At 44.1% G+C, this 19214-nt stretch overlaps 1 protein-coding gene across 2 annotated transcripts in view; it reads right to left on the bottom strand.

Annotated features, from left to right (window-relative positions):
• Nucleotides 1–19214, bottom strand: part of PTPRE (protein tyrosine phosphatase receptor type E) — a 228169-nt gene that overhangs the window by 119362 nt on the left and 89593 nt on the right. For both annotated transcript variants that reach the window (XM_040439123.1, XM_040439124.1), the window contains exon 2: nucleotides 5192–5303. In XM_040439123.1, coding sequence (XP_040295057.1) covers nucleotides 5192–5303 — 112 coding nt within the window. The remainder of the gene's footprint in view (nucleotides 1–5191; nucleotides 5304–19214) is intronic.

Here is a 19214-nt window from a genome sequence, read left to right as displayed (position 1 = left end):
TCTATCTCCTGGTTGCCCCCGACCATGACTTACTCCAAATCCCCTGGGTGGCCCCTTAGTGCCCCACACATCAGTAATGGCTATATTGGCCAAGCCATAAGATTTTTCATAGACTTTAAAAGAAAACAAGCCGAAGAGTTAGTCACCAGCAGCCAATTCCTCAGTCACTGATCCAGTTTATCTTGTAAATGCATGCACCTGAAATTCTGGCCTCCTCACATTCCCGGGTGATGGACTGCTGCCGCCAGACCATTCTACTCCGAATCCCATCATAAAAACTATAAAAGTTTCCCCGGTGTCAGCTGCAGGTGGGAGGACGCGGTGCTACTTTCTCATCGTAACTAACAATTGCTCGTAACGAATGTCAGCTCATGCAGCATCAAGGAGATTGAATATAGTCTGTGTGGGAGGAAGATTGCTGCAGAGGCTGCGGAAAGACACCTATTCCAGGATCATCCAGGGATTAGCAGATACATAGTATGCTAAATACTGTAACACCCGGCTAACACCCTATAATGCACACATGTGTCACATCCAAAGGGGTGACAAGTAAAACCCTGATCTGTCACAATCAGTAGGATTATACTAGTACACGGCCATTGAATGGACTGAGGAGCACGCGGCTAATGCCCGTAGGCGGTTGTGTAATACTCACATCTGAGGCTACTTTCACACTGGCGTTTTGTTTCCGTTTGAGATCCATTCAGGGCTCTCACAAGCGGTCCAAAACGGATCAGTTTCGCCCTTAATGCATTCTGAATGGATAAGGATCCGCTCAGAAGGCATCAGTTTGGCTCAGTTCCGCCTCCATTCCGCTTTGAAGGCGGACACCAAAACGCTACTTGCAGCGTTTTGGTGTCTGTCTGACAAAACTAAGCCAAACGTCCTGATCAGACCAGATCCGTCCTGACACACAATGTAAATCAATGGGGACGGATCCGTTTTCACTGACACAATCTGGCACAATAGAAAACGGATCCGTCCCCCATTGACTTTGAATGGTGTTCAAGACGGATATCTTTAACGTTTTGGCAATGTTAAAGATAATACAAACGGATCCGTTCTGAACGGATGCATGCGGTTGTATTATCTTAATGGATGAGTTTGTGCGAAAGTAGCCTGACATGTATTTATATAAAAGTTACCGCATTCTGAAAAAGTTGGGAGCCCACCATTAGGGCAGCTGTGACGCCCTGCACACGGACATTTACCCAGCTAGAAGGTAAATCTGTCTTAAAATATTATTTTCACTGCATAAGAGCTCATGCACATGAACGTGTATTTTGTCCGCATCCGATCAGCATTTTTAGTGGGTCGGATGCGGAGCCATTCACTTCAATTGGGCCACAAAAGATACGGACAGCACGCGGTCCGTTTGTCCGTTCCGTGGCATCTGCACAAATATATAACATGCTCTATTCTTCTCCACAATATGGACAAGGGTAGGACTGTTCTGTTATGCGCCGGACATTCCGTTCCGCAAAGTGCGGAAAGCACATGGACGGTATGCTGACCGCAAAAAAAAAGGCTACGATCATGTGCATGCACAAAGCCGTTGCCCGGCTGTTGCCGTATTGTGGCCCGCATACGGCGGGTCCGCAATACACAGGCACCGGCTGTGTGCATCCCGCACCACGGCTCGCGGAGCCATTCACTTTAATGGGTCCGCAATCCGGGAGATGCGGAACGGAGGCACGGAACGGAAGCCCACAGAAGCACTACAGAGTGCTTCCGTGGGTTTTCTGTCCGTGCCTCCGCACTGCAAAAAAGTAGTGCATGCACGACTTTTTTGCGGTGCGGACAGATCACGGACACATTCAAGTTGAATGGTCTGGATATGTCTGCGGCCCAAGGCACGGAACGGCCAGCACACGGTCGTGTGCATGAGCCCTTATAAGAAACAACATCCAGGCTATGTGTTTGGACACACAGCTTTCCAAGAAACGGATACTGTCATGCTCTTGGCCACAAAATTAGACCATGGACCCATTGAAGTCAATGGTTCCAAAAACACAAAAAAACAAAAACAGATGCATCACAGATGTCACACAGAGTTTTGAGGAGCACAAGATCATGTGAAAGTGCCCTAAGGGCCATAATCGCCCTATGAGGGCCCTGCCCTTAAAAGACTTTACTTTTCACCAATTTTTCACACAGTGACCTCACAAATGTCTGACTGATTTCATCTTTACTTTTACCTTGCACAGATTATAAGTTACACAATGTCTTCTTCTCTATTCTTGACTAAATTCTGCTGATTTCCGGTTATCAGGGAGCAGTGCATTGTGGGAGCTCAGATAACACAGTTGTTTCTTGAGGGGCCGGTGATCAGAAAAAGTGTTTTTTGGGGGGGGCTTTTTTTTACATCATTTATTACATTTCCTAATGTAAATTTTACTCTAGTGGTCGTAATGATGGGTGTGATACCAAATATGTATTTTAATTTTTTATCTAATACTTTTGCAGAATAGCATTAGGTACACAGGCTCAAAACTTATTTATTAAGCCCGGCTGACTCTCTCTAAAACAACTAAGGTGCCATGGCTTCTACTGCTCTACCGCCAATGCCAGCTGTTGCTGCGCCAATAGGTATAGTGTAGTGCCAAATTGTCTAGTGTAGTGCAATTATAGTACAATGTAGTGCCATTATAGTACAGTGCCGTAATAGTACAGTATGGTAACGTGTAGTGTCGCAATAGTACAGTGCAGTGCTTTAACAGTACAGTGTAGGGTCATAATAATATAGTGCAGTGCCGTAATAATATAGTGCAGTGCCATTATAGTACAGTGTAGTGCCATAATAGTATAGCGTAGTGCCAAAATGGTAAAATGTAGTGCCATAAAAGTACAGTGTAATACTATAATAGTATAGTGTGGTGCCATAATAGTTTACTAGGATAATACTACAATGTAGTGCCATAAAAGTAGAGTGTAGTACTATAATAGTCTAGTGTAGTGCCATTACAGTACAGTGTAGTGCCGTAATAGTACAGTATAGTACCATAATGGTAAAGTGTAGTGACGTAATAGTATAGTGGTTTTGGCAGCACCTGGCTGTCCTTAAATAGGCAGCTGGGCTCAGAAGTGATGTCTCTGTGTTGGGATCTGGGAGCCTTATGTCCGGATGGAGGCTTGCTACCTGTTAAGCGTGAAAACAAGTTGGTGCTGCTATCAGCAAGGACTCTTTGAAGAAGAATTGCCGCATGGTGTGAATTACCACCAACACCGCAAGGTGACTTTTTGTTTGAATATGACTGCTTGTTTTGTCACTTGCCTAAAGTGTGAATAAAACACTGAACTGCTTGATCCAAAGAACTTGTTGCGTCCGCTAATCCTGTCTACCAGAGCGAGTCCCCACAATATATACATACATGCAAATTAGACATCTGTCAGCTGTCCGCGCTGTGATCCTCTGGACTTATTCCAGGCTGACTGCTCACAATTAGTGAGGATTTTGCATCTGATACACTATAGCATTAGCGTCTGTATCTGAATGCTAATTCCTCGTTTGGGGTAGATTCATGCACTTTAAAAAATTAAAGAGAAACTCCGACAGAGACAGCAAAAAATGTTTTATAGAGATCACTGCACTACCATAAAAAGAAATACTTGTGCACAAGAGGCCTAAAACACACATGCGGCCATAGAGCACACAACTGTCCACTTACATCTGACCCTCAAAATTAAGGAAATGCTTGAAAAGGGTTATCATTTCTACACTGTTCACTCAATTTACAATTTCAATGTCCACTGTGGTGGACAGGTCAAATATAACTTGGTCAATGTCCAAATGTTTTGGCTTGGGCCCTGACACCCAATGAAATGCTTAGCAATGTAAAGATACCATCCCATTACCTCTACCTGCTTCCATACATACCGCCATCTGCCAGACCATACAGAAAGGGGCGTGCTTGGTATTTCTGGGGTTGGGGGACCTAATCGAAGACATTTTTTGTTTAGTTAAACACAATATTTACCCGCCAGACTAGAACCAGGCTGAACCTTTCTTTTTGATATTAGGGTATAGTGTGTGCCACAGTGCCCCAATATCAATATGAACGCTTATGTAGAGCCTGGTACTAGTCTACTGCCCGTGTGCAGCACAGAGGAGCAACAGACTAGTACTAGGCACCATTAATTAAGGCAAAAGAAGCAGAAGGCCGGATTTTAAAATCCAAAATCCCAATTGCATTGGCCAAGGATCAGGTCAATTATCTAGAACGAATATGCGAAAGCTCGTTCTTGGTAACTGGTCATATAATTATCAGAAGTTCTGACTGGACTAGATGACTACTTACAGGTACTAATGAAGTGCTACACAGACCAAAGAGACCTTCCTTCAAGGAAGAACCCTCTCTCTCTGGTGGACCTGTCACGTCCATGCATTATACCGACATAACATTGACTTAAATGAAAAATGTGTAATGCTGACAATTTCCTCATAGATCACAGATCATCACTGGGGTCCAGGTGGCAGAACATCTTGCAATCAGTAGGGACCAAGAGGGACGACCCCTGAAGCAAGTGGTGAGGGTGTTGGCACAAAAGTTAAAAAGTCACAAATGTTACAAAACTGTGCTTGCTACTCTTGATCTTAGCCCAAAGTCTGGGAATCGATGCAAATCTGCACTTGCAACAAAATTTGCTAATATGGGTCAAGTAATCCGGGATGACTACTAATTCAGTTTTTAAAATAAAAGGCACAAGAGGCAAAGACCATATTTTAAATCCCAATTACAATTGTCCGAGGATCAGGTCAATTATCGCGTACGAACATGCGAAAACTCATTCTCAATAACTGGTCCGTTTAAATGGCCGCCGATCAACCAACAAAGGAGCAAAAAGCTTGCTTATTGAATGATCACATCTCTAATGCGGCGCCTAAAATCGTCATTTGATGGCAGCACATAGCCCTGTGTAAAGACTGGATGTGCTGCCGACAATATGCAACTGAATGGGGAATAAACAATCGTAATAACGATCATTCGCTCCCCCCCATATTTATTTAACATTAATCCTTTTAAACGAGCCCCCATCACCGTGAATACTGTCAATTGGTGCTTTACCCTTGTAACAGTTGCCACTCCTGGTAGGTGAAAGGCATTTTGCTGTATTTGCAGCATTATTGATGTTACTATCAGTCGTAACTATGTTCCCATGTACTGAATACATTCATTGAGCAATCTCTTACTTGGTAGTGTGGAATATGATGATGCTGTCTGATTCACTTCCTCTGTCCACCCTTGGCCAAGTGTAATACAGAAGTAGATCGCCGGTGACCAGAGCCGTCCCAACATGATTATCTAGAAAGAAAAACAAAAAAAATTATGAAAAATCCTGAACAACTGACACATTCATATAAATATCAGAAGTTCTGATTGGGCTAGACGGCAACTTACAGGTACTAATGAAGGGCTACCTTTCCCATAAAAAAACACTCTTTGGTGGACCTGTCACGGCCATGCGTTATACGGACAAGACATTGATTTAAATCAGGGATGTCCAACCTGCTCCCAGCATGCCTGGACAGCCTACAGGGCATGCTGGGAGTTGTAGTTTTGCAAAAGCTGGAGGGCCGCAGGTTGAGCATCCCTGATTTAAATTAAAAATGTGCAATTCTTCTTTTCTCCTGCGGGAGTGCTGCAGGGGAACTGAACACTTGCTGACAATATCCCTCACAGATTATAGATGATCACTGGGGTCAAGGTGTTAAGACACCTTGTAATCAGCTTATCAGTAGGGACAAAAAGGGACGACTCCTGAAACAAGCGGCAAGGGTGTTGGCAAAAGCAAAAAAATCACAAATGCTGTTGCAAAACTGCACTTGCTACACTTGATCTGAGAAGCGATGCAGAAATGCAACAAAATTTGTGATTTTTCCATACCAGAAAACTGGTGCAGAGCTATAGCAACTGACCCCAGTTGAATATCTCTGGTCACATTAACATGGGCCTCACCCCTGGTCCGGTAGTGATTTATACCACAAAGCAGAGAAGAAGTATAAGACATAACATTTTGGAGATGTGGTTTTTGTATACTTAGTGATGCAGTGGGCACCAATAAGATCATTTATACAAACCGGAGAATCGTCTACGTTCAGTGCTCAAAATATCACATGACGCCAACAGAACATATGACACGAAAAATCTCTTTAGTGTGAGGACTAGCCTCTTGTTCATGTGCCTTGGTGGATGTAATATCAGCCAATGGTGACAGGTGTTGGCGCTTTCTCGGTTGGAATCTGCGCTGCTTGGAGCACAGCAGGAGATATAGCAAGCGAGCACCGAGACCAGAAGATACAGCGCACGCACAAGAAGACAGGGCTAGATGAGCTGTTTAGACCTGTCAATCCAGGGGAAGAGGGGAAGAACTGAAACTGAAGAGTGTAACAAACTGGTACTCTGAGTGCTCTGGACGGCTCCTTGGTGCTCCAGTAAGGTCACATGCACATGAAGAAAAATGCATTTTTCTCAGCAACAGGGCGATGGACTGTCATATTCAGGGCAAATTCTTTTATCAGCATGACCAACCAGTGGCGTACATAGAGAATTAAGGGCCCCATAGCAAGGATTAAACCAGGCCCCCCACACAGGAAAGAAGGGTTTCTGCCTAAACCCCTTTCAATGAGCTTTGCGCCATTTTTCCACTGCCTCATTTGCTAAAAGTTGTTCCTTTAGAGCAGGCATGCTCAACCTGCGGCCCTCCAGCTGTTGTAAAACTACAACCCCCACAATGCCCTGCTGTAGGCTGTTCAGGCATTTTGGGAGTTGTAGTTTTGCAACAGCTGGAGGGCCGCAGGTTGAGCATGCCTGCTTTAGAGGGTAGAGTCCTGACCAAGTTTTAATTTCCAGTAGAAGAGGGGATGATCCCAATTGGGCCCCCTTCTTGCCCTGGGCCCCATAGCAGTTGCATGGTCTGCCACTATGGTAGTTACGCCCCTGTGACCAACCCTACCAAGCTGTATGCCTAGTTAAATATGGTTGATCATGCTGACAGATGCACTTTTTTAAATAAAAAGTCCCATAGTGCCTTGCAGCGCTGGGGTCCAAGGTTCGAATCCGACCAAGGGCAACATCTGCATGGAGTTTGTATGTTCTCCCCGTGTTTGCGTGGGTTTCCTCCGGGTTCTCCGGTTTCCCCCCACACTCCAAAGACATACTGATAGGGAACTTAGATTGCGAGCCCCATTGGGGACAGTTGGATGCTAATGTCTGCGGAATATAGCAGCGCTATATAAGTGCATTAAATAAATAAATAGTAGTGAATGGAGAGGACACCATGCATATGGTCAGCATGGTCTCCGTTCACAACAGGGCCCCGCTTTTGACAAAAGAGCATGTCCCAACGATGAGATCCACACCGAAATGTATGTTGATGTAATTAAATATAATAAATACGTCAAATTGCAGACCTAAACTCCATGTCATAGCCCTAGCTTACAGCTACAGCCTGCTGTGCTCTGTGGAGTCGCATACAATGGCTGACTATGGGAGTACTCAGACCGTTCATATATGCAGCAGGTGCAGGAATAGTATCTACTGTAAAACATTTTTAGTCTGCATTTTAACCCCCATGCTCAGAGACATGCTGATTTCTTAAAGCAACAGTTGAAGTGATTGCCTGGCGGCGGGACAAAAGACACATACAAATGCGCTCTTGCAGCTGGCACTTTAATTCTTGCTGTGATCCACCAGGAATAATGAAGTAGCTGTTCTCTTGATAAAATGTTTCACATTCACACAGTCTGGGCTTGTCGGGGGTGACAGATAACAAATCCACTCTGTCCTCCTAACTGCATAATTACTGTGTGAGCTGTTGTCTCCGAGCCTTGGATCTACAGTATATATAATTTAAGGGGGTTTTTTTTGCACCAATTCAGGGTGATCTTTTTCCCCCCAATTTGCATATTTACAGGGTCAACTGTGGTTGCATCATAAATAGTGACAACCACTCAAAAGATTTTAAGGTTGTCACAACCCTGCCCATTGTTACGAGAAGAAATAAATAGTAGCGCTGAATTGAAAGTCCTCCGTTTAGGGCTCATGCACATGAACAGATTTTTTTCCGTGTTCGTTCCATTTTTTTGCATTCGCTTCAATGGGGCTGCAAAAAAAACAAAAACGAAAATGACTCTGTGTGCTTTCCGTGTCCATATGTCCGCATGGCTGTGCCACAAAATTGTCTACATTACGGACAAGGATAGGACTGTTCTATTAGGGGCCGGCCCTTCCGTTCCGCAAAATGCAGAATGCACATGGCCGATATCCATGTTTAGCAGATCCGCATGACCGTAACGGTCATGTGCATGAGCCCTTAGCACTATGTCATTTAAAGGGCTAAGTCATTTCTTAAAAATCTCTAGATGAAATGGATTTTTCTGACAATACAGCCTTACAATCCTCCATATAGACAAATATCTTAATTATTGCTGCCTGCTACTGCCACTAGGGGGAGCTTAAGAATTGACTGTATGTTGAAGAGTTTGACCTGGGTTATATAAGTGATGGCCTATCCTCAGGATAAAGCCTCATTCACACGTCCGTGCTCAAATCCGTTAACACTTGTTCATTGATGCATCTGTGAAGCTGTCCGTGAAGGATCCGTATTGGGTCCATGTGTCCGTTTTTTGCTGTCCGTGTTGCATCCATGTTTCACTGACACTGGACAGCTGAAAAATAATTTTAAAAGAATCTCTTCTTAATGATCCGTGAAACACGGATGCAAGACGGATGGTGGTTTTCACGGACCCATAGACTATAATGGGCGTGATGGACAAAATAGAGCATGCATCCGTGCTAAAAACACGGACCCACGGACCGTGCTAAAACACTGATGTCTGAATACACACATTAAAATGAATGGGGACGTGTGCTGTCCGTGGAGAACACGTACAGCACACGTCCGTGAAATACTGACGTGTGAATGAGGCTTAAGCCATCACTAGCTGATTGGTTTGGCCACAACACCCCGCTGATCAGCTGGTCTGTGTAGCTCTGTCGAAATAAGTCAGCTGCACAGCACCAACAACAATGTCAACGAAGATACACAGCACCATCAACATTGTACTTCAATGGGAGCAGCGCTGTAATATTGAGCTCTCGCCACTACAGTGTTGCTGGTGTGGTGTAATGGGGTCCAGTCTATAAGTAGTATACAGTAACAGGGCTGCCTGCAGGTTCATGTGGGCCCTTGGGCGATAAAGTCTCGGTGGGCCCCCTTACACAGTGATAACTCTCTGAGTAAAGAGAATATACTAGATGTCCCCTGCAGTCCTATGTAACAGCACAGAGAACACAGTCATGGCTATCGGAGTACAGAAAATGTAGTATTGTTACCTGCAGTCCTATGTAAAACCACAGATAACACTAGTCCTGATAATTTGGTAGTGTTACCTACATCCTTAGTGTGCCTCTCCCACAGACTCCATGCTGGTGGCGCTTCCTCCTCTTCCCTCTTCTTGCCCCACACAGAACGCCCTGATGCAGCTGCATCAAGACATAGGAACACTGTGGGCATGGTGATGGTGACACACACAGGGACAAACACACAGGGATGGTCAAATACACACAGGGATAGACAAACACACACACACACCGGGACACACACACACACACAGGGACAGACACACACACAGGGACAGACACACAGGGACAGACACACACACAGGGGCACCCACACAGGGACACACACACACAGGGGCACACACACAGGGACAGACACACAGGGACAGACACACAGGGACAGACACACACACAGGGGCACCCACACAGGGACAGACACACACACAGGGACACACACACAGGGACAGACACACACAGGGACAGACACACACACAGGGACAGACACACAGGGACAGACACACACAGGGACAGACACACAGGGACAGACACACACACAGGGACAGACACACACACACAGGGACAGACACACACACACACAGGGACACACACACACACAGACACACACACACAGGGACAGACACACACACAGGGACAGACACACACACAGGGGCACATACACAGGGACAGACACACACAGCTAGGCCTCACCACACTCCAGCCTGGCTCCTCTCCATACAGGAACACACTCCTCCGGCTCCTCCCCCACTGGTCACATGGGCGGATGACATCAGGAAGGTCCTTTAGCCCGGTAGGAAACTCCATTTACCCTGTTCTGAGTCCTGGGGCCGCCCACCCGCAGTGCACATGGCAAAAATTGTCTGCATTGCTGGGGTAAGCTGCCCTAGAATTCAGAACAGACAGTTTAATGAAGACTGGCTGCAGGAGTGAGCAGGCACTGTGGGCCCTCCTCAGGAGCAGTGGGCTCCGGCACTTGCCCAGGTATGCCGGGTGCTGACGCCGTCCCTGTACAGTAAGTTCCCTCTAGTGGTGGCTACAAGCAGACAGAATTTTATCATTTAACTCTGTAGGGAATTTGGAGCGATGGATCAGAAAACTATAGGGGTCATTTATCAAACAGAAATACGCCTAAATTAGGCCCTTTGCGCTGCAATCTGCAACTTCTCCCCGCTCACGCCAGGTCTAAAAAAGTGGGCGTAGTGTGGGCGGGGACAGGCCGGCAGATCCGTCTCATTTATCATTTTCCACGCCTGCTTTAGCTGTAGAAAATGGTTTAGGGAGCTGTCTTACATTTAGGACTGATGCTGGATGTGCTGAAGTTATGGAAAGGCCAGCGCTTCAACATAACTCCGGTGGATAAACTGCCAGCTATAGGGGATATGAAGATCAGCGTCTAAAACGCCAGTCTTAATAAATGTGCCCCTATGACTATAAAAAATATTTAAAAAAAAAAGTAAATCAGAGCAGAATTTTCATTCATTTACATAAATAAAATATAAAGAATGATGTTCATGGGTAGATGGTACCAAACACATCAGCAGTAGTTGCAAACATCTTCCTGGTTGTTTGCTACAATGTATCATTCTGGGGTAGAGCATTTGTCTAGATTGGATGTAATTGTTTCGGCTTCTCAGCAGTTTGCAGCATCTGAATGTAAACGAGAGCGTTGGTAGGGCTTATTCCAATGTACTGTCCAGGTGTAGAACAGACAGCACCCGGACTAAACATTAACCCATTATAGTCAATGGGCCACTTCACACGTCGCACTGTCCGCATGGACCTGTGGTCTTCCCCAGGGGTGGACTGAGAACATAAAGTGGCCCTGGAAAAAAAAAACTAAAAGTGGCCCCATGTTGTAGGTGGGTCCAAATTGACAGAAGGCGGGGCAACAGAAGTAGGCAGAGCCAGCAATACCATAATGCAGAACACTATACCACCCCAGCAGAACCAAATACCACAGTGCAGCACACAATACTGCCACCTGCGCCACAGTATTCAACTGAGGATGACGATACAGTTGAATTAATAAGGGCACCTGCGGCCGCTGGCCAGGGGCATAGGAGAGAATCAGATCGTTATGTACCCGGCTGGTGGATGTAAAGAGGGCTTGGGTGGCGTCTATGCCCAATTTGCCCCTGGTCTGCACAGAGAAAACTGCAGCTTTCACTATTTGGTTCCAATTGTTGAGTAAGACTCTTCCATTTAAGCAAATGGGTCAGCGAGAAAAATGCACAGCACATAGACGCTCATCTAAATACAGCCTTATTCATTGCGTGCAAACATAACTTGCAAAAAAAAACCTAAAAACTTTAACATGGACCAAGAATCAGAACAATCAATTATCAGAAATAAACATTTGTAGGAAAACCCATCTCTGATAACTGCCTCGGAGAAATGAAAGCTGCCATCTGATTTCTTGTCCTAATGCTTCATTACGGGAGATGATTCTCATGACGTGATAATGGCATCCGCTTTTACATATTGCAAATAACAGAAAATGACAGTGCTAGCGGCCTAATTACATGTGTCAGTGTATAACATGACTATTATATGTGCGCAGTAGAGCCATTGATATGCTAATGTGGCTGCGTATGCCATTTGTATACCATGAGGGGGCAATTACTCTAATATTGTAAACCAGCCTAAAAGGGTGCTTCAAGAAAAATCCCCTCCATAGACATTGATAAATAAGTTACTTCAGTGCTGAATTCTGAAGATTAAAAAGGAAAAGATGGCTACACTGAAGAGGCTGCTAATTGACTACTTAAAGGGCACCTCTCAGCAGGATAAACTCTATTAAACCAGGTATACTGCCTGGGAGGTTTGATCCTGATGATTAAAATGATACCCGTCTTGTGAAAATCAGTTGCGGAGTTCCTGAGAAAAAAAAGACTTTAATTATGCAGGCAAATGAGTGCTTCAGTACACCAAGGGGCGGGGCCTAGCCCATCGGTGACCTCAGCTCCTCAGCATTTTGGTGCTGGCCACACCCCTCAGCCCATTGATGCCCTAATCTGCATAAATAATAAAAGCCTTTTTTTCTCAGGAACGCTGCAACCGATTTTCACAAAACAGGTATCATTTTAATCAGCAGGATCCAACCCTATCAGGCAGTATGCCTGGTTTAATAGGTTTCATCCTATTGAAGGAGCTCTTTAAATATAACTTCCTGATAGAGGAGTAGAGAGCAGCGCAGGACTATGGAGGAGTATGTTCAATTATAGGGGAACTCCGTGTTGATCACCTTTTTATGCATGCTACTCTTGAGAAAGGAAAGCTGCGTTTCTACTGACTGCTATTGGCAAAAAGACATTTTATTTTACTTTAAGACAGTTCAATTAATCTACCCCTCTATTTTTATCTGTTCGTGCAGAACAACCCATCAAGTCTTAGCTCAGGTTGCCTGGCAACCGCTTTGCTTCCTGTCTGGGGGACCACTTTTGAAGTACATGCAGTCAGCATAGTTGCCAAAAGTCCTGAATTTTTTTTAGATAATCCTGGCAAATTTAGCTAGTCCTGGCCCAAAAATAAGCATGACTTATGTGTCCAAGCTGGGTGTAGGCCTGTCCAAGAATGGACTTTAATGCCCCAAATTTACCAAAATAAGTGAGTTACATGTACTAAAGCGATAACTAATGTTAGGAATGGTTGTGCTTACAAGAGATATTGCAAGCTATGTGATATTTGTAGTGTGAGGGACATCCTGTAGCTAATGAAAATGGACTTTAACAATGATTTAAGACGTCTTTTCATACGGTATCATCTTGTACTAACGTTCTACTGCTATTTAATGCCTTAAGAAAAGTAGATGAATCAAAAAGGATATAAATTACAAATATATAAAACCCTAAAAGCATCAGAACTGAGATCAAATGATCTGCGCTAATTACATGAAGATTTATTCCCTAAAATTCCACCTCCTGAAAACAGTGTTTTAATCAGAGAGTATCACATAAGAAGATTTTAGGTCTTTAAACCTCAAGGATTTGCACCATCTTAAAGAAATGAGATGCATAAATGGTGGATGCATCCAAGGCATCAGGGACCTCAGACATCTATATATCAGCCCACTTAGGAATAGGCAGGGGTGGATTTCAAATCTGCACGCTTGCCTGCAATGTAGCCTAATAAACAGTTACAGTATTCCAAATACACCGTTTAATAACAATTTGGTGAATCTAAATAAATATTTATGTACATAAAGTAATATCATCTACATTTCTAAACTTGTGTGGGTGGCCAGCCTTAAATTAAGTTGTCACACTATACATATAATTGTACATAAACACCTACCACACTCACTAATTGTTTTCACTTAGTAATACTCCTATGAAACCTAGTACATAAATACAGCACCAGAACCAAGCTCAGTACATGAATACAGCACTATTTCTAAGCTCAGTACATATAGTCAAGTGTCCCTCTTTTGGAGTGACTGTCCCTCTTATTGACCCAAGTCCCTCTGTCCCTCTTTGCTCCTTAAGGGCCTCTTTCACACGGGTGTTCCAGATTTGCTCCGGATGCGTCACATGTGCAGTAGGCACGCAATCGCAGTTCCGATGTTCAGTTTTTATCGCCCGGGTGCAATGCGTTTTGCACGCGCGTGAGAAAAAACTGAATGTGGCACCAAGACGAGAACCCGGACTTCTTCACTGAAGTTCGGGTTTGGGTTAGGTGTTCTATTCATTTTATTATTTTCCCTTACAACATGGTTATAAAGGAAAATAATAGCATTCTTAATACAGAATGCTTACTAAAATGTGGCTTGAGGGGTTAAAAAAAACCTAAAAATTCACCTCATCCTGTTGTTCGCGCAGCCGGCATCGTCTTCTTTCTTCTTCTTTCAGGACCTGCCACAGGACCTTCTATTTTCATTCAGCAGGACCTGCGCTGACGTCACCGCGCTTACCACGTGGTGAGCGCGATTACGTCATCAAAGGTCCTTTAGCAGGTCCTGAAAGAAGAAGAAAGAAGACAATGCCGGCTGCGCGAACAAGAGGATGAGGTGAGTTTTTTTTGTTTGTTTTTTAATCCCTCAAGAAGACACATTTTAGTAAGCATTCTGTGAATACAGTGATTAATAATACACTTTAAGGGTCCATTCACACATCCGTAGTGCATTGCGTATCCACAATACACCCAGCCGCCATCCCCATAGAAATGCTTATTCTTGTTCGCAATTGAGCAGCCGGAAGAAGAGGCTTCAGCGCTCTTGCAAGAGACCCGATACGTTACCAAGTCTAAGAAAACTTCACTTCCGGCGAAGAATTTCTTAAGAAATAAGAAAACGGGGCTTCAGAAACATGTCGAAAAGGTAGGACATGGATGTATGTTATATGTATGTCTGTCTTGTACTAATGGAACAAAGTTCTCAATCCCGGACAACCCCTTTAAGTTGGCGGACAACACCTTTAAATTTTTAGCTCCATAAACAACTGGTTTACTGGTTTACTTTGGCATTTCTAAAATGAATCATCATTTTATGACTTGAGAAGTAATCGTAAAAAACTCGAAATGACACAATCTCAGATTTGAAGTTCCTCATTCTTGTTTTTCAGCTGCAGTCTGAATAAAATATTAATGATTTTTTCCATCCGCCTAATGTTTTTTTTTTTTTTACACATTGAAGATTTCTGGCAGTGAAATATTTTCGGCGCCATCTGCTATTAAGAAATAAAAAAAATAGAGCTGAGAAGAAACTGGTGATGATGAAGATACATGGATATAAAATGTTTATTGACCACTCATGGTGGTCCATGTATGTATATGTGTAGATAGGGGACCATTTGCAGATACAACACTTCTAATTAATAATGTATTTTCTTTTCCATCCTGTGGGCATTGTAAGGATTAGTTTAGAAACCCTAAGGCCCCTTTCACACGGGCGAGATTTCCGCGCGGGTGCGATGCATGAGGTGAACGCATTGCACCCTCACTGAATCCGGACCCATTCATTTCTATGGGGCTGTGCACATGAGCGGTGATTTTCACGCATCACTTGTGCGTTGTGTGAAAATCTCAGCAAGCTCTATATTGTGCATTTTCCACGCAACGCAGGCCCCACAGAAATGAATGGGGCTGCGTGAAAATCACAAGCATCCGCAAGCAAGTGCGGATGCGGTGTGATTTTCAGGCACGGTTGCTAGGAGACGATTGGGATGGAGACCCGATCATTATTATTTTCCCTTATAACATGGTTATAAGGGAAAATAATAGCATTCTTAATACAGAATGCATAGTACAATAGCGCTGGAGGGGTTAAAAAAAAAAAAAATTATTTAACTCACCTTAATCCACTTGCTCGCGCAGCCTGGCTTTTCTTCTGTCTTCATCTTTGCTGTGCACAGGAAAAGGACCTGTGGTGACGTCACTACGCTCATCACATGGTCCGTCACATGATCAATCACCATGGTAAAAGATCATGTGATGGACCATGTGATGAGCGCAGTGATGTCATCAAAGGTCCTATTCCTCAAAGAAGAAGACAGAAGAGAAGCCGGCTGCACGATCAAGTGGATTAAGGTGAGTTAAATTATTATAAAAAAAAATTTAACCCCTCCAGCCCTATTGTACTATGCATTCTGGATTAAGAATGCTATTATTTTCCCTAATAACCATTTTATAAGGGAAAATAATACAATCTACACAACACCGATCCCAAACCCGAACTTCTGTGAAGAAGTCCGGGTTCGGGTACCAAACATGACGATTTTTCTCACGCGCGTGCAAAACACATTCGGAAAAATCGCGCATGTTCCCGCAACGCACCCACATCTTTTTCCGCAACGCCCGTGTGAAACCAGCCTAAGGGTTGTGATGGACGTTTTTTTTAACGGCCATCAGACGTCCATTTTAAGACAGATGGTAGCCTATGGGGTTATTCACACGGCAGTTAAAAACAGACGTAAAAAAATAGAACATGTTCTATCTTGTCCGTTTTTCACTGACCGACTGCCTCCATACAATTTAATGGGTCTGTTTTAACGTCCTTTTCTCAGAAAGGCATCAGTGAAAAAATGTCCATTAAAAATGGACAGTTTATCAGTTTTTTTCACTGTCTATTGAATGTAGCCTAAATGCCTTATTAGGGAATCCTGAGTTATTAGATGGGGTTTGCCATTCAGGACCCACAAAGCAATAACAAGATAAAATTCTATCCGCCTGCAGCCACCAATAGAGGGAGGTCACTGCATAGGGATTTGTACTGTACAGCTTCCACAGAACTCAATAATAAGTTGATATGCAGTATGCGCCTCCTGGTGATGGCAGGGTAAAATGTTGCCTTTAACGTTGTTTTCTCATGGACATTAAGGAGAGGGGTTCCGGTTACATGTATTAGGACTTGGTTAGAACTGAGCTTAGTATTGGTACCATATTTATGTACTGACCCTGGTACTGCTACAATATTTATGTACTAAGCTGATTGGCGGGCCTAAACGCTGCTCTAGCCAGTAAAACGGCTAGGGCAGCGCTAAAGCCCGCCCATCAGAGCCGGTGATGTCACCGAACACACTGCTGGGCGGAAGCCTCCGCCCGGCAGTGTGTTACTGTAAACAATAGAGCCCATGCCCTGCGCGATCTAGCGCAGGGAAAAGAAGAGCATCGGAGCATGAACTGCTCTAATGCTCAAGTCAGGGAGGCTGCCTGGGTGAAAATAGAGGTTTGTCCGGGTTCAGCTCTGAACCCGGACAACTCCTTTAAAGCGACCTTCTTATTCGAGAAAAAAAATGTGTTGGATGGCAGGGTGGTCGTAACTCCTGGATGTGATCAGTGTATAATGTGATGGGAAAATGAATCCAGCCAACAAAGGAGGCAATATGGACAATCCCAATACATTAGTAAGTGCCTTGTATTAACTTTCTCTACATGATAAATGTCAGTGAGACAACCCCTTCAGCTGAAGATCCGCCAATTCCCGATCTCCTCTTCTGTCACTTCTCAGATTACCTGATGCACACAATACTTTGGTAGTCGAAGACACTTCCTGTTTCCACTGTCCAGCCCTGTTTTTGGATTGGGCAGCACTGTTCACATGAGTAGTTCTGGCCACAGGTAAATAAAAAAGACGGTCCTGGAGACAAATGCGGTTCCTCTTTCGGCTTTGCTTTAATAGTTGATCAAATCACAGACATCACCACAATCCACATGACATAGCGTTAACGCGTTTCGGGTAACCACCCTTAGTCGTAACAATTTGCCAAGTGTGGCATTCCTATTTAAGGAGTCATAGGACACTCCCCCCCTGTAACAGGGAACGGAGTCTCCGACTTCATAGGTTGCCACATAGTTCTGGCCAATCTGAGGAAAGCAGGAAGTGTCTTGGACAGGGGCGTCACTATAGTGGAAGCAGGGAAAGTGGCAGCTACAGGGTCCGAACTCCAAGGGGGTCCGCCCAGGAGGAGGACTGAAATACAGTGACATGATATATAGTATATACGTGTAGGAAACAGACAGAGCGGCTGCTGGACCTGGCTTCAGAGAGCTACTGTATCTTGACCAGCTGCAGGAGTGAGGGTTGCATGGGAGGAGGGGGTTGCTGCGGGGGCTCCTTTCAAAAATTTTGCTGTGGAACCCAGTCAGTTCACGTTATGCCACTGGTCTTGGACTACCAAATGCACTGTAGTTTGAGAAGCACCATTTTGGATGGCAGAAAAGAAGATCAAGAGCTGGCGGATTTGCAGCTTTAAAGAAGAAAAGTTAAAGGGGTTGTCTCTCACTTCAGTAAAGAGCATTTATTATATAGAGGAAGCTAATACAAGGCACTTACTAATGTATTGTTATTATCTATATTGCTTCCTTTGCTGTCTGGATTCATTTTTCCATCACATTATACACTGTTCGTTTCCATGGTTATGACCACCCTGCAATCCATCAGTGGTGGTCATGTTTGCACACTTTAGGAAAAAGCACCGGCTTATTTGGTGGCTGGACCATGGGAGTTCCCATAGGCTATAGTGTGCAAGCACGACCACCATTGATGGATTACTGGGTGGTCATAAGCATTGAAAAAAGCAGTGTATGATGTGATGGAAAAATGAATCCAGACAGCAAAGGAAGCAATATGGGCAATCATAATACATTAGTAAGTGCCTTCTATTAACTTCCTCTATATAATAAATGCTACTTGCTGAAGTAAGATAACCCCTTTGATGTGAATTTTTTAAGGGTCAAAATAAAAAATAAAAAACATCAAATTCTACAAAATAATAAAGAGAAGTAATACTCCTCTTATCCATCCACTGCCTCTCCCATTCCAAAGCTTCCTGGGTTCTCCACTTGTCTCTTTACTTCCTGGTCCCTCATGACACAAGAAATGTGACTGGTCGTCCAATCACTGGCGGCACCGACACTGCTGTGGCTAGTGATTGGTTGAGCGATCAAACATCCGTGTAAAAAAAATAAACTGAGACAAGCGGGGGAGCCAGGTAGTGGCAGGGAGTGACAAAGGATTGGTGAGGTGAACATAAGTTATTTTACTATTTTAAAGGGTCACTGAGTTTTCCGAAAACCTTTGATTTGTTATAGGGACATATCAAAAGTTTTGATCGGTGGGAGTCCGAACGCTGACACGCCCACCGATAACTAGAATGAGGAGAGAGAAGTGTTCACACATCGTCCTCTCTCTCCTCGCTGCAGCAAAGGAGGTGAGACAGACTCAATATGAAGTCTATGGGACCGTCTAGATTCTGTCTTCTGGGAACGCAATATGGAAGCGCTTCTCTCTTCTCGTTCTAGCGATTGATGGGGGTCTCAATGCTCAGAATTGCATCAATCAAACCTTTTTATATGCCCCTATGACATAGTAACAGTTTTTGGAAAACTCAATGACCCTTTAAAGCTTTTTGTGTATTTTTT

Source organism: Bufo bufo, chromosome 6 (genome assembly GCF_905171765.1).
Source record: "Bufo bufo chromosome 6, aBufBuf1.1, whole genome shotgun sequence".
In the NCBI taxonomy this organism is placed as follows: Eukaryota; Metazoa; Chordata; class Amphibia; order Anura; family Bufonidae; genus Bufo; species Bufo bufo.
The sequence above is the reverse complement of the archived record's forward strand: the minus strand, read 5'-3'. Positions and strand labels throughout refer to the sequence as shown.